General features: G+C 37.9%; 1 protein-coding gene across 3 annotated transcripts in view; it reads left to right on the forward strand.

Annotated features, from left to right (window-relative positions):
- Window positions 1-17,536, forward strand: part of NELL1 (neural EGFL like 1) — a gene marked incomplete at its 5' end in the record, with an annotated part of 865,989 nt that overhangs the window by 531,975 nt on the left and 316,478 nt on the right. For all 3 annotated transcript variants that reach the window (XM_081280547.1, XM_081280546.1, XM_081280545.1), the window contains one exon: window positions 10,933-11,055. In XM_081280547.1, coding sequence (XP_081136673.1) covers window positions 10,933-11,055 — 123 coding nt within the window. The remainder of the gene's footprint in view (window positions 1-10,932; window positions 11,056-17,536) is intronic.

The raw sequence follows: 17,536 nt of genomic DNA on the forward strand, positions 1-17,536 counted from the left end.
CAACATCTTTGTTTGTATGTGGTGCTGAGGATTGAACCTGGGCCGCTCACATGCCAGGAGAGTGTGCTACCGCTTGAGCCACATCCCCAGCCCGGGAGCTGAGATTCAAAGGTTGATGTCAAGATTATAAAGCTGCTGTCCAGAGAGGAAAGATAGAGACCTTAGGTTTTGAGAGTGGCATCCTCCCAGAATGGGGACTATTCCACCAAGGATACATTAATTTGTTATCTACCCCAAAACTCAGGTCCTTTCTATTGGCAAAGATCTCAGCACTAAGAAACAGCAGGGCTTATAAGCTCCAGATTTTTTTTTTTTTTGGCTAGAGTAATTACCAGTATGAGATTCCCAATATTTAATTTATGGAATCAGTCTAGGTGTCCATCAACAGACAAATGGGTAAAGAAAATGTGGTATATATACACAATGGAGTTTTACTCAACCATAAAGAGTAATGCAAGTGCGGCATTTGCTAGAAAATAGGTAGAGCTAGAGAACATCAAGGCAAGTGAAATAAGCCAGATGCAGAAAATCAAGGGTCAAATGTTTTCTTATATGTGGAAGCTAGAGAGAATAAAGAAGAAGAAAAAAAAAGAGATCATGAAAATAGGAGAGAGACCAATAAAGTTGAGGAAGAGGATTAAGAGGTAGAAAATGAGGCAGTACTGAGTAACAAAATCAACTGAATTTTGCTATGTCCATGTATGAATCTACCACAGTGAATCCCACTTTATATATAATTATAATGTCCTAATTAAAAAATAATAATATATGAGAGACCAGTAGAGTAGGAAGAAGAGATGGTGGAGGGAGGACTGGAGAACAGAGGAGGTACTGGATAATGGGATTGATAGGAAAAAAAACAGACATTATTACTTTATGTGTATATGGGACTGCATGGCCAATATGGTTCTACAACATTCATGCTCAGAAAAATGAGAAACTATATCCCATCTATATATGCTATATCGAATTGCATTCTACTGTCATTGCCGGACGCAAAAAAAAAAAAAAAAAAAAAAATATGCCGCGTCCGGCAGAAAGGACCGAGTCCGGCGGGAGACATCGGGGTTAAAAGAATTCACAGGACACCAAGGTTCTTCATCCAGGGGGAGTCTGACTTTATTATCTCAGCTCATACTTATATATTTCTTTCAGACAGAATGGAAAGTTACTGGTAGGCAGAAGCAAGGACGGAGGGGGGCAGGTGGTCCTTGTCGACTCATACTAAGCCTTCAACCAGGAACCTTATCAGACCCAAGCAGGTCGGGACGTTCCCACATGACCATTATAGGCTGAATATGAAAACAGACACCACAAATCTTTCAAGGCCTTGGGAGCTGGCCTCTTTGACGTGCACAACAAGAAACCAGGGCCGGCACCAAGCCCCGGGGGCCAGGGGGGATCCGAGCCAGCAGTCATAATTAATTAAAACAAATAAAAGAATTGGACAGCCCTCCCCAAAACTGTTGTTTTAGATGTCAAGAACCATAATGGGATCCTTCTGCGTAAAAAGCCCCCATATGAGATTAGTTGTCCATTCTGGCACATAGGGAAATGAGTTGTATTTATTTTGACTAAGAAAAATGTTGCTTGAAGTCAATAACTGTGTTACATTATAAATAACCTATGTCCTTGAGCCTAAAGCATAGATTTTCAAATTTTACATTTAGGAAACTGAGAATTATGTTATAAATGATGCATTTGTTTGTCATACTGAAATACTTCTCTCCTTGTCATTAACATGGAATAAGTGGTGTTTTTCAATTAAGGAAATATGGCATGTCTCCAGGATATTAGCAGAATAACTAAAATTTCTAATCTCCATTCTTGGAGGAACATTTCATACAAGTTCATCCTCTAATGAGTCTTGACATCCCTTCTTGAAATATGGATAAAGAAATAAATGTGTTCATTTGTTTCAGAATTTTCTCTGTAACAGCTTTATTGAGGTATATTTTGCATAGAATAAAGTTCACTCCCTTAAAGTATAGAATTGAATAGTTGAAGGTATATTTTAAGAATTGCAAAACCATTTTCATACTCTAATTTTATAAAATTTCTAACACCTCACAGAAAAAAAACTGATATCCATTAATAGTTATTTCTCCATTACAATGGGCTTTGCCTTACATAACTGTTAATCTATCTTCTGTCTCCGTAAGTTTGCCCATTTTAGGCATTTTTATAAAATGGATCATACATGTGTTCTTTTATGACTGCCTCTTTCCTTTGATGTAATGATTTTGAAACCCATCCATCATACATTTTGCAGCATCTATCTATTCCATTCCAGCAATATTATTGCTAAATAGCATTCCATTGTGTAACTATATCACATCTTCCTTATTCACTCATCAATTGATGGACATTTGGGTTGTTTTTGCCTTTTGGCTATTATGAATAATGCTGCTGTGAACATTTGTGTGCAAGTTTTGTGTGGACATAAGTCTTCATTTCTTCTGGATTTATACCTAGAAGAGAATTTCTGGGCCATATGATAATCTTATGTTTAATAGTTTGAGAAACTGCCAAATTAATTTCCAAAATAAATGAACTATATTACACTCACAACTAGAAATGTGCAAGGGATCCAATTTCTCCACATTCTTGCCAACTTGTTATTATCTGTCATTTTGATTACAGTTATTCTAGTAGTTGTGAATTAATATTCCATTTTTTAAATTCCCCTAGTTACTAATGATATTGACCATTTCATGTGCTTTTTTTGATATTTATTTTATTTGAGAAAAATCTCTATTTAAATATATTTGCTCATTCTAAAATTGGATTACTTTTTTATTATTGAATTGTAAGGAATTCTTTATATATCTTAGTTTCAAATTACTTATCAGATATATGATGGGCAAATATTTTCTCCCAGTCAATGGGCTGTATCCCTAGCAATACTTTGTGGAAGAAAAGCTCTGCCTCAAAGAGAGCTCCTGAAAGCTCATCCATTTCTCCACCTCCCACAAAGTCATTGTGAAAAATAAATATACCAACATGTCATTACCAGCTGAGTTTCATTTTTAAGCTCTTCCCTTCTGAGTTGCCAACAGCTGCCTGATTCAATTACCTTTTCTTGTCTTAATTCTCCTTGACCTCTCTGCAGCTTTTGATGTCAAAGATAATTATACATTCTTTTTATCTCTGTCCTTCCTTCTCCCTACCTCCTGCCTTTCCTTCCTTCCTTTCCTTTATAAATAGCTGTTTGTATTAGACACTTAAATTTTAGCACCTCTGCTAGGGACTGGGGATAAAATAAAAAAGAAATCTATGATTTCTAATCCCAAGAGATTTGTGCTGTAGTAAGGAAGGAAAACATTTATAATATACTAATGACAGTGATCCATGTAGAATCATAATTGTGATTAGCCCTGTGAAGGAGAAATGCTGGGTATGATGTGAAAATGTTACAGGGAAAGTGGCTTCAGTCCAGGAAATCCAGCCTTCTTTCTCTGATGAGGTGATGACTTGGTTGGGATCTCAAGGATTAGCCCATGCTATCTAGGTTGAAAGGAGAAGATCACAGGGAGAAGCCTGTGATGAGGAGGAACAAGGACCTTCTGAAGGAGACAAAGCCAGTGTGGTTGGAAAAGAACAGGCGAATATATCAGAATACACTCTACTGTTATGTATATCTAAAAACAGCAAGTAAAATTTTTTTTTTTTAAAATAGAGTGGGAATGAAACAAAATTCTGCTGGGTGTGAGGTGGGAGCAAGACTCTGTTGGTCCTTGAAGGTTTCATTAAACACATTTGTCTTCATCTTAAGAACATTGAAGAGTTTTTAACAGGAGTGGGGAGATAATCAGGGTTGAATTTCTAAGAGACTGATTAAGTGCAGTTTGAAGAATATATTGAAGGTGGGCCATAGTGGATGGGAGCAGAGACATTGGGGAGGGATAGCCATGGCTCAAATGAGAGATGGTGGTGGGTGGGAGAGTGATGGCAGTGGAGAAGGAGCTGTGGGGATGAAGCGGAGAGATAATTAGAAAGAAAGTTCTACAAGGCTTGGTGATAGGTTGAGTACAAAGGGTCAAGAGAAAAGGGGGTTTCAAGAGTGAGTAACATCTGTATGGCTATGTTTCTTCTGCCATGGTTTCGTGGTGACTAGCTTGATTTAAACCTCCCATCCTATAAACTTAAGACTACTTACAACCTTTCTGTACCTGTTTCCTCATTTAGAAAATAGGGATGATAATAATGCTTAACTGATGTGGATGATATAATACTCTCCAGCAGTACCTAGTTCCTACAGTATGTGCTTCATAAAGATTATTTTTGAAAAATACCAATTATTAGTGCTATTGAGAAAATGAAAGGAGGAGGAGGAGGAGGAGGAGGAGGAGGAAGAAAGTAGTTTCTTTTAAAATTTAATAGAGTCTTTTGGTTAAAGTTGAGATGGAGTAGTTCCGTTGTTCCTCCTAGGTCTACCCTCTAAAAATACCCTGGACGTAGCTCAGGAAGACTCTTAAAGGTAAAAAGAAGATGGACTATATAGGGAACTTGGGTCTTGAGCAACAAGCTGTGAGTTCTCTGAGATTTTTTTTTTCCTCTGAAATGCCCTGGGTGGGACACTGAAGAACCTTGCAACCTGAAAATGCCAGAAGGCACAGGCAACAGAAGCCTGTGAAGGAGGAAATCCAATTCCCTCTGTCAGGTCTCTGCTTTGTCTACTGGAGCAATGGCCACAGTGTTCAGCAGGGCTCTGAGCAACTTCTCCTACCCAATAGCATGGAAACTCAGGAAGGCAGTGCAAGGCGAGGCTCCTTGACTTCTGCTTTCTTCCAACTCCACTGTCTGTGTGGCCCAGCAGGAGCTGAACTTCCACCTCCATCCAACACGGGAAAAAGACTGAGTGCCGTTGCCCTACGATTGGCAATAAGGCCATGACATTCGCTTTCACCACTCTTGTGCAATGTAGCCCTGGAAATCTTAAAATGCATGCAGATTGGAAAGGAAGAAATAAGGCAATTTTATTTATAGATGACAAAACTATGTATGTAGAGAATCCTAAGGAATTCACAAAAATATTATAAAAATAATAAACAAATTCAGCAAGATCACAAGCTACAAGATCAATGCACAAAAATTATATTTCTCTATATAAGCAACAAATAAATAGAAACCAAAATTAAATGCATTATATCACATACAGGTTCCGAAATAAAATGATATACCTAGCTATTGGCCTAGCAAACATAAACAGGATCTATATGCTGAAAGTTGCAAAGCACTAATGAAGGAAACCAAGGAATATCCAAGTAAATAGGAAGACATACTGGGTTCATGGATTGGAAGATACAGTAAAGAAAAGATGTCAGTTCTTCCCAAATAGATCTATAAGTTTCACACAATTCTCTATCAAAATCCCAACAAACTTAATCTAAACTTTATGTAGTAAGTCTTAGGAACTAGAATGACTAAAACAGTTTTGAAGAAGAGAAATAAAGAGGGAAAATCACTCTACCAGATATTTAGACTTTCTAAGTAGATAAAGTAATCAAGACAGTGTGGTATGGGCAGAGGAATAAACAGATTAATGGAACAGAATAGAGGAGCTCGAAACAGACCAATACAAACATAACTAATTTGTTTTGACAGAGGTATAAAGGCAATTCAAATGAGAAAAATAGATTTTTCAACAAATAGGACTGGTGAATGTGGACATGCATATCACCCCTATGGAAAACAAATTTCAACCTAAGCCTTACACCTTACACAAAAATTAAATATAAAAGAACCATCAGCTTAAATACAATATGCAAAACTCTAAAACTGTTAAAAAATAGGAGAAATTTTTGGAACCTAGGGGATAGACCAAGGGTTCTTATATATCACACTAAAAGTACTTAACATTAAAGAAAAAAAAGGTCCCTTGAAGTTTATTAAAACCTTTTACATTGTGAAAAGATTATGCTAAGAGGATAAAAATACAAGCTAGAGACATGAGAAAATATTGGCAAACCACGTATCTATAAAAGATATATCTAGAAAATATTAAAATTTCTCAAACTCAACAATATAAAACAGTCAAGTTTATCAATAAGCAAAAAGATAATACATATGTACCAATGAGTATATGCAGATGGCAAATGAACATGTGGAAAGAAGTTCGGGATCATTAGAAGCTAGCAAAATGCAAAGTAAAATCATGATGTAGTATTACTAAATATCTATCAAAATAGCTAAAATAAAAACTAGTGACAACATGAAATTCTGGCAAGGATGTGGAAAAAACAGACCACTTGTACATTGTTGATGGCAATGTAAAGTAGTACAGCCACTTTGGAAATTTGTTTGGCACTTTCTTACAAAACTAAACATGTGCTTAGCAGATGATCCTGCAAGTACACTCTTGGGCATTTATCCCAGAACACTAAAAACATATGTTCACACTGAAACCTGTGCACAGATGTTCACAGCAACTTTATTCATAATAGCAAAATACAGGAAGCAATTCAAATGTCCTTCATTGTGTGAGTAGTTGAATAAATTTTAGTACCTTGAACAATGGAATAAGAAGGAATGGACTATTAACATATAGAACAATTTGTATTGAACTCAAAGACATTATGCTTAGTGAAAAGAGTCAAAAATCTCAAAATTGACTTCCTGTATAATTCCATTTATATAACATTCTCTAAATGATAAACTGTAGGGGTGGAGAACAGATTAGTGCTTGACAGGAGATGATTGCTGAGGGTGAACAGGTATAGAAGAGTGTTAACTGAATGCAAATACAAGGAGAGTGTGACATGGGGGTAGTTGCAACAATTTTGTAAGGTATGTATACATGAGGGATTATCTAAACCTCACACGTGGGACATTTGGAGCCACACTTGCAACACCTGTTTGGTGGGGGTCGGGTCCTAACTAGTTCACTAAGGAAAACAACCTTTTGGTTGGCAATGGACGTTGATGCTGGTGTCACGGTGACAGATATGGAGAAGTTAGAGTCCTTCTGACATGTACCATGGAATAGAAAGGAGAAGGCAAGAGAAAGGAAGTATGTGATAATGCCTGTGCTTGATGAGTGCTCAAATGTTAGTGGGGGCAAGGGTACGTATTGGAGAGACAGCTTGCTGCTACAGTCGTTATCCACGTGAGAGTCTGGATCTTCCAGGTATACTAAAACCAGACTCAGGCCGTACAGTCCTAAATTCACATTCTTCACATTCCCAATCTATAGTCTTGTTTCCTAGGGACCATAATTGACCCTAATATTTCTTTGGACTTTCAAAAAGATTCTAATTTAATTTTCTTTTTTTAAACTTTATTTTATTTATTTATTTTTATGTGGTACTGAGGATCGAACTCAGGGCCTCACACTTGCTAGGCAAGCACTCTACTACTGAGCCACAGCCTAGCCCCTAATTTAATTTTCTTCAACTGCCTATGTGTTCAGTCTTTCTGCAGGAACGACCATCCTGTTAAGGAAAGACAAAGTTTTCTCAACCAATTTTTGCTATCATGTGACAATTAAGTCTTCCCAGAAGTAATTGTGTAGTAGTAGGTAGTAGTAGTAGTAGTAGTAGTAGTAGTAGTAGTAGTAGGAAGAGGAGGAGGAGGAGGAGGAGGAGGAGGAGGAGTAATTTAGTGGAGGAGGCTGTGGTGATGGTGGTGGTGGTAATAATAGTAATACAATGGTGATAATAAAATAGCTTACCTTTATGGAGCACTTACTAGTAGCAATGTACTATGAGTGTTTTCCCTATATTAGCTAATTTAATACTCATAACAATATCAGGAAATAGGTTTATTTATATTTTGCAATGAAGAAATTAAGACACAAAGAGACTAAATAACTTACTGTAGTGCACATAGCTAGTAATTGTCAAATGCACCATCTAACCAAGGCTGGTGGTTCCAGAGTCTGTGCTTTTAACCTCTGTGCCAGGATAACTCTCATGAGAACCTGTCTTATACCTTCTGCAGCATTTCCAACAGCTGGAAAGGAATTTGATATATTTAGAAGGAGATCATGTCTTCTTTGTCCATCTCCATCAAACAGTTTTGAAGGTGCTAGTCATTTTGCAAATTCGGGTGAGATGAAAGACACTGAGATATGGAAGTTTTGTAGTCTTTGTCATTCATTCAGTAACAGGTTTTGTATTCTTGGGAAGAATGTAAGAGATTGCAGTGAGAATTTGGAACAAGCACAGAAGAGGGCCTCCATTTTTGACATGATGAAATCATCTCCACATGTCCTGGTTTAGTTTCAGCCACATTCAAATTACTTCCAACAACTGCTCAGCAAGGTGGTGATTCACCTGGTATGTAGATTCACAAATCTGAGCTCCCTTATCTACAAATTTTGTGATGTGAAAAGCTTGTTTACCATCCTTTTGTCTCAGTTTATTCAATATATATTCATTCCAGTGCTTAGAATTCTAGGTTCAATACCACTCATTATATAAAAAAACTAATTGGTAAAATGAGGGCTTCAGAAACTATGTCACAATTTCTCTCTGCAAAGTTCATGAGTTCATTGAAACATTAATGTTAAAACTTGCAAATACTACAACATACTGTGATATGACTGCCTCCAACAAGGTAAAGATATTGAATTTCATAAATCTCCAAGATGGGTGAGGTTTGCCCGGTCTCAAGGTGTGTGTAGATGGCTCCTTGACAAGAGTGTGGGTTTGAAGTGGTGTCTGAAGCCAGGCAGGGACACACATATTCCAGCTACCCTGGGGGAGAGTATTTCGGGTCAGGGAAGCAGCATGAAAAAGCTGGAGAGGTAGGCATGAAATCGTTCTCAGGACAGTCGTGAGGTTGCCTCATCAAAAAGAGGACTAGGGGTCAAGGGAAGGTAGGCAAAGATGCACCAGGCTTTTGGATGTTACCTAAAACTGTGTCTTTCTCCACTCTGCTCTTCTGCCTTGTGTGCCTTTGAGCGACTCTGGCTGAGAAAATCATGACCATTCTTGAAAGACCAGTTGAAATACTAGCTTCTAATGATGAGAAGAGAAAAATCTGTCAGGTACTATTTCAACTGGTTTATCAAGATGAGGCAGCCTCAGATTATCTCTATTCTTCTTATCTAGCATGACCACACATGCTGGTTTGCCTAGGTTATTCTGAATTATGCCTATTATTCTAGCATCTTTATTAATAGAACACTCTTTCTCTTTAAAATACATCCTGTTTGTATGACAAAATATGAAGTCACCTCCTTAAAACTCATCACTTCTCTCTTGTGTTCCTATTTAGTTACATATTGGTGTGTGATGGCCCCTATTAACAAGTTCATATGATCAAAGATCCTATCTACTTTGTATTCTAGGTATAGACCCTAATAATTGCTTATGAAAAGAATTTAAACAAGGAGACTGTAAACTTTGGATTCTAAGCCTATGTCCCTAAATTTTTTTGTCCCTCAAAATTTCTGTTTTTTACCTGTACGAACTAGGTGCCCGATAGGTCGGTACATTGGATTTGACATCTACAGGTTTATACTACTTCTGGGGCATGCTGGAGATGGCTTTAGACAGTCTGGAAGTGTGTCCTTATAAATCTTCCCTTCCCTTCTCACTGCTTTCTAACCTGTGCACATTTCTCAGTGACGGTTTGGGTTGGTCTTGAAGCCTAAAGGAAAAATATTTTTTGGAAAATCTTAGGTATCAACTCAAATCAGATGCAGGTGTGTGCTTTACCTCAATTGTGTATCAGTTACTAAAACAGCTCTATTTTGTGAGATTTAATCTTTTTCATTATTAGATCCCATTAGGAAATTTAAAGTAAAGAATTAATGAAAATGGATATTTCAACTGATTAGTATATTGATTTAACAGTTCACTTATCAAAACTATGCTCAATTTTAAGTTTTGTTTGATTAGTGGTATTTCTTTGATGTTTCTAGCTGAAATTTTTATTCCTGTTTTATAGCCTTTTATAAATTTGATGACTTTACCAGAGTTTTCTTCTTCATATTTCTAAAAAGTCACACTAATATATATTAAAGGGTGTTAACTTTCCCATGTTGTTTATTTATAGAGGTCAGTTGGATAACTCTATAAACTTTTTGGTTACAAGAGGAAAGGATAGTTAGCCATGATATCTTGGTCTGACTTGAACTGCTTTAGTCCATTTGTAGTCGGATTAATTTCCCTCCATTATGGATTAAGGATGCTGCAGCTATTTGACTCTATATAACAATATCACCACATATCAGGAAACCACTCTGAGGTTAGATTATGCACCTTACGGAGAATTAGAATCGATGAGTCCTGAGAGTAAATCCCTTTCCTACTCAGCACCATTTGTGTTCACCAACATCCCCTGTGAGAAGAATTACTCCTTTTAAGAGACCTGTTGTAAATGTCCTTTGGTACATACAGTATATTGTCTGGGCCTTCTTCCTCTTCAGTTTGACCCCCTTTGTTCTAAAGAAGCCATGCAATTTATCATGGTAAATTGGAGGAAGATGTCCCAACTCTGGCACTGTTGATATTTGGACTGGTTACTTCTTTGTTGTGTGGGTTCTCCTGTTCTTCGTAAGATGCTCATCGGCATCTCCAGTCTCTAGCTACTAGATTCCAGTAGCACTTATCATCAACTGTTTCCAGAGGAGCTGTGCAAAATCACCGCCTGCTGAGAACCCCTGCCTGGGAGCTTCTGTGGAAACCTTTGCAGAAGGTGAAGGAAGCTGTGGCCTTAGAGTACTGCTTCCCAAATGTGTGACTTTGTGTGACTGCTCTGACACTGTTTTTCTTTATCCTCAAGTTGGGGATGATAGCCTCCATCTTTCAGAGTCACTGAGACTTCAAACATATCAGGTGTGGAAACTAACAGGTACGTACATAGTAAGGTTCCCCACTCATGGGAGTCACTGTCATTCTTGCTGGTGAGTTCCAGCTAAATTCTGATACCAGTAATTCCAACCTAAGAAAAGGTGTCTCTCTCTCTTCTACCCACTGACAGAGCACGATGAATGTGGAAGAGGACAGCACAACTGTGACGAGAATGCCATCTGCACCAACACGGTCCAGGGACACAGCTGTACCTGCAAACCAGGCTACGTGGGCAACGGGACCATCTGCAAAGGTAGGCTTTCCATCTTAAGGCGAGCCGTGTGCCTCCCTGCCTGATCTTGGTGTTCCTGCAGCGGATCTTCTTTTCCACTTCGGTGGCTGAACACTGCCAGGGTTCCTGCTCCTGGTCCATCAGCTAGCAAAGGGCAGTGCAGGAAAGAACAAGGCTTGCTTTTGGGTTGTGGGTGTAGGTCAGGGACACGATTCCACAACTTGATGACTCTGTTTAGCTTTGCTTTTTAGAATCTGTGCTTGTGAGAGAAACTCTGATTGCTGAATATGGGCTTTTCTTTGTTGTGAGCTGCTACGAGGGCAAGTGGATGTTGTTCGGGAGGCATCGGCTGGAATAGGAAACTTAGCATTTAATTTTCTTTTTAACTTACAGTTTAGCAATTCAGAGGCCAGTGCTCTGGCTTTCCTCTGTATTTAAATAAAATTGAAATTCCTCCTCCTGTCTTATGAGGCACTCAGGATCTTGTCCCTGGCTCCTCTTAGCTACCATCTGTCTTTGTCCTCACCCTCATTCTCTCTGCATCAGCACATTAATTCTCCAATATTCTGTGAATATTGCTATCCCCTCTCAGCATTGAAGTTCACCTCCTTCATGTCTCTACCACCTTTCCCCATCACAGAAATATTTTTTGACTACCATATCTACCACAGTATACTTAGTTTCTTAGCCAAAACCTTGCTTGATTTTTATTTTCATCATAAACAGCCTGAAACAATGTTATCCGTTTGCATCTCTATATTATCTGCCACCCCACCAGGATGTATGTACATAAGCTCCATGAGAGTGACCACTTGATCTTGTTCCCCCACATAATCCCCACACCAAGAATGTGCCTGGGAACACTGTCGGTGCTCATTAAGTGTGTGTTAAGTGACCAAAACATCATTTGAAAAAGAAGAACACAAATAGAAAACCAGGAGATGCCATATGAAGTAGGCATTATTCCTTATCCTCACTTTAGAGGTAATAAAATTCAGACACCAAGAGGTTAAGTAACTATCTCAAAGACAATGGCACATTATTAGTATTCCTCTGAAGAGATGTCATGTTGGTAATGCAAAGGAAATTCTTTACAATGACTAAATCATCCTATTCATGCATTGGATTGGAGGAGAATTTTAAAAGATTATAGTCTGTGTTGGTGACTGTGTGGTAAAAACAATAGCTTCATGCATGATTGAGAGAGTAATTGATGAAACTTTTTGGGCTACAGTTTGACAAAGTAGGCATTTTTTTTTTTTTGATTCCGTCAACTTTACCTCTTGAATGTATTGTAGAAAAGTATAAACTCACAGGAGGAGGAAATTAACATACAGTGATGTTATTGCAGCATTGTTTCATTCACTGAAAATCAGAAACAACAAGAATATCCATCATTAATGGAATGTTTGTATTTACTTTGGCATATTCACTGATGAAATAGGATGTGTGGTTTCAAACTCTAAGCACATGTATTAAGTACACACAGGTGTACACACACACACACACACACACACACACAGATAGCACACCCAAATACATATACATGCATACCGAAAGATCCCCAAGATATATTTTTGAAAAAAAAGTAAGGGAAAATAAATAAAATAAGACAGTATAATACATTCAGTATCACTGCATATTTATAAGTATCTGTACACATATTTATATAAGTATGTAGACTAGAAACAGGCAAACTATTCACCTTATTACTAATAGGTATGTGAAAAAAAGAGCATTCACTTATTGTTATGAATTCTATATTATTTGCATCTCTACCAATGGGAATTTATACATGAAATATTTGTGTGCTTTTTAAAAAGTTCCATGAGGCAAGTAAACAAGTGCTAAGTTTTTTTTTAAAAAAATATTGAAGATATTTCTAAAGCAAAACTAAACCACAAAAACATGAATACAGTCCCACAGATGAACAAATCCACTGCGGATACCTGAATACCAAAGATGTAAATCAAAGGAGCAACATGGGCATTTGATTTTAATGCTTTTTTCCCCCTCAGAATTATGTTACCTCATAAAATAATATTAATTGCCCTTGTTCAGTGGGTTTATTTTGCCATGTCCTCTCTTGCCATTGTGATAAGTGGTATCTTCACCTTGTGGAATTTGAAAGTCCAGCTCTGTAAAATATGAGCTCAAATAATGTTCCTGGAGTCAACAGACTCTGAGAGGAAACATATTTTCCCTCGAAAGTTATGAATTAAGGACAATAATTTTCTTATAGCAATTCTCATGGCCAATCGTGCTGGCCTTGACAAGAGGGAGAATTCTGTTTTATAAATATTGCCTGGGGAAGCAGTGTGGTGGGGGTCAAAGGAATGGATAAAGAGCTTGGAAATCTGGAGTTTAGATATGCTTTCATTACTGGTGAGTTGTGGCTTTTATGTTTTTACATATTAAAATTGGTTTAATATCACTTTGCATATCCAACAATGTTACTGCAAGAAATTACTGAGAGAATGTAAACTGATGTGTTTTAAATTATTGAAAGTTATACAAAGTAAAATTGATATTCACTTTGCCACCTACACTATAACTGAAACATTTACAGTAGGTATTGGGCAAGGATAGCCTGATAGCTTGAACTAATTCTTTCTTTTAAGAGTTTTTTTTTTTTTTTTTAAAGAGAGAGTGAGAGAGGAGAGAGAGAGAGAGAGAGAGAGAGAGAGAGAGAGAGAGAGAGAGAGAGAGAGAATTTTTTTTTAATATTTATTTTTTAGTTCTCGGCGGACACAACATCTTTGTTTGTATGTGGTGCTGAGGATCGAACCCGGGCCGCACGCATGCCAGGCGAGCGCGCTACCGCTTGAGCCACATCCCCAGCCCCCTTTTAAGAGTTTTTAAAAAATTTCTTTATTTATTTTAATTAGGTATATATGACAGCATAATGCATTATGATTCATTGTACATAATTGATTCTCTGGTTGTACATGATGTAGCGTCACACTATATGTGCGGTCATACGTGTACCTAGGATAATGATATCCATCTCATTCTACCATCCTTCCTGTCCCCCTCCCCTCTTCCCACCTGTCCTTCCCCTTTGCCCAAAATTCCTCCATTTTTCCCATCCCCTTCCCACCCACCGCATCCACTTATAAGAGAGAACATTCAGCCTTTAGGTTTTTGGGATTGGCTTACTTTGCTTCACATGATATTCTCCAACTCCATCCATTTACCTGCAAATGCCATAATTTTATTCTCTTTTAATGCTGAGAAGTATTCCATGGTGTATATATACCACAGTTTTTTTATCCATTCATCTATTAAAGGGCATCTAGGTTGCTTCCACAATTTAGCTATTGTGAATTGAGCTGCTATACCAGACCTTAAACTATACTACAAAGCTATAGTAACAAAACAGCATGGTACTGGCACCAAACTAGACATGTAGACCATTGGTACAGAATAGAAGACAGAGACAAACCCACATAAATACAGTTAACTCATACAGGACAGAAGCGCCAAAAACATACATTGGAGAAAATATAGCCTCTTCAGCAAATAGTGCTAGAACAACTGGAAATCCATATGCAGCAAAATGAAAATAAACCCCTCTCTCTCGCCATGCACAAAACTCAACTCAAAGTGGATCTAGGACTTAGGAATTAGTCCATAGATGCTTTGCCTCATAGAGGAAAAAGTAGGCCCAAATCATTATCACGTCAGATTAGGCCCCAACTTCCTTAACAAGACTCCTAAAGCACAAGAAATAAAATCAAGTATTAATAAATGAGATGAAGTCAAAGTAAAAAAGCTTTCTCTCATCGAAAGAAAGAATCAATGAGGTGAAGAGAGAGCCTACGTTTTGGGAGCAAATTTTTACCACACACATGTCAGATAGAGCACTAATCTCCAGGTTATATAAAGAACTCAAAACACTTAACGCCAAAAAAAACAAACAACCCAATCAATAAATAGGCTAAGAAGTTGAACAGACACTTCTCGGAAGATATACATTTGATCAACAAATATATGAAAAAATGTTCAATGTCTCTCATAATTAGAGAAATGCGAATCAAAATTATTCTAAGATTTCATCTCACTCCAGTCAGAATGGCAGTTATCAAGAATATAGACAATAGTCAATGTTGGTGAGGATGTGTGGGGGGGAAGCACACTCCTACATTGGTGCTGGGACTGCAATTTGTGCAACTACTCTGGAGAGCAGCATGGAGATTCCTTAGAAAACTTGGAATGGAACCACCATTTGACCCAGCTACCCTCTCCTCAGTCTATACCCAAAGGATTTAAAGTCATCATACTATAACGCAGCCACATCAATGTTTATAGCAGCTCAATTCACATGAGCTAATTCTCTTTTTAAAATGTTAAATGCACAAAAACCTTTTTAGATATGATACTCATAGACTTGAGTCAATCTAGATGGGAATGTGCACTGTGAACACCTATGTTAACAAGCATGACTCGTGGCAGCAGTTTCCCACACAATACTAATTGGGGTGAGTGATCTCAGATTGTCTTTCCTGGTGGCTGATGCCATATAAAGGAGTTTTCACTTTATAGGGATGGAAAGTACCATGATGCTTTAACTATTGTTACTGAGTACACGTAAGATACCTTGCTGGTTGCGTTCCATTTAGTTCCCACCATAACCCTGGGAGGGTGATAGCATTATCCTCTCTCAAAGGAAAATCTTGAAAAAGATGGACTGAACCCAGCAAGTAGGAATGATTTTAGCTTCTCTCATCTTTCTTTTCCTCCTCTTTTCCTTCTCTTTTTCCTTCCCATCTCCTTTCCTTTTCTCTTCTTCCTCTTCTTCTCTGCTTGTTGCTCATTTCGCTCCCTCCCTCCCTCCCTGCCTACTTCCTAACTAGATAATGAAAATTAAAAAAAAAAAACAGTGAAAAGAGGGTGCAATGATGTATTGTTTTTCAAAATAATATTTTGCTCTCATGTTTGACAGTTTAAAGTACTTCTGAAACCATGCAATATGTATTGCTAAATATTGTGGCATTTGGGGTGAAATAGACAAATTGCTTGCAAATGGTTTCAAATAAGATTAGCATAACCTGACTTGAGGGTTAAGGTTATCTCCTGAGTAGTTTTTATCTGCTTTCCCAGTCCTGCATTAATGCTGAAATGGAAATCAGGCTTTAAAGGGGCAGTTGTCAATATGTATCTGATAAACTAAGTCTTCTCTCTTATCTGTCATTAAGTCTAGATAAGGCATGGTGATCCTTGGAAGCATTCTTGTCTTAATGACTGGTAATATTGACATTTATTTTGTAAACACACAGTGAGTGTAAATTCTGTGTCTGTAACAGAGTTCCAGACACCAAACAAGCAAAAGGCAAGTAAGACAAGGGCCCTGGAGATTTCAGGATTTGGTACTGGAGAAAGATTTGAGCAAATGCTTCCAGCCAAATAAAAGAATTTATAAAATGGAATTATCTCATGTGAAAAAGGTTTACAAAGAATTGCTCAAAATATAAAGCCATATGAAAAACATGTGTGTTAGTTAGCATTCCTTTGGTTGCAAGTGATAAAAATCTGCTGGCATGACTAGCTATGCAATTTGCAGAGCCCAGAGAAAAATGAAAGTGTGAAGTCCTTGTTCAAAAAGTAGGAAAAAACTTGATGTTTAAAGGTCCTATAATATAAAGCTTTTACTTTATTTTTTTTAGTCTCTCTTGTTCTATCATAGTGGCTGGTACTTGCTATTTAATGCTGCTCCCTTGGGGTGAATGCCAACCTTTATAGGACCATCAGCCTCCCCTTACAAATTGGCACATTCACACTGCTGGGTTTCCAAACCCCCTGATAGATGCACTGTGGCCTGATCTGAAGCAGGGAAGTTGAGTCAGGTGTTTCCCCTTTTTGATAACCTTTCACCATAATCCACAGCAGATGGGAGACCTGCAAGAGCATTGTGTTCCCTGCACCAGTTCCCTGGCTCACCTGTGTAATACACCAGGGCATTGCATACAGTATCGGGGATGCAGCCATCATGCTCTGCCTGTATATATTGGAGCATGCATGCTCAATCCCATCCCTTCCAGAGTGTGAACACATGACCCTAATAAGGCATTTGGGTAGGGATGGCGAGGCAGGGAGACTTGGAGAGGTGAAACTGCATGTGAGCTGAAATTAGAATCCCAGTGCATGTTCTGATGTCTCACTTACAAAACAAATTCAAATGTGAAACTATTAAGAACTTTAATATGGTAACCATAAAGCATTAAACCCCATGTGTGAGGCCCTTCTGAGTGAGGGGCCCAGTGTAACTGCCCTAGTTGGATCCTTGTGAAGTTAGTTGTGCTTTCCACTAAAATTAGTAAAAACAACAAAAAAATTATAATTATGCTTTGCTAGTGTGTCACAGAACCTAAAGGCAAAAAAAGGTGGCTGAGATCTAGGAAGCAATTTGTCCAGGAGCTAGAGTGCTAATAGTACTCTCTATTGTCTCCTATCTACTTCTCCAACAGGTCAGCTCCATACTTTTTTCTCATTGCAGACTGGA

The sequence above is a fragment of the Spermophilus citellus genome (assembly GCF_964194105.1).
Source record: "Spermophilus citellus genome assembly, chromosome: 2".
In the NCBI taxonomy this organism is placed as follows: domain Eukaryota; kingdom Metazoa; phylum Chordata; class Mammalia; order Rodentia; family Sciuridae; genus Spermophilus; species Spermophilus citellus.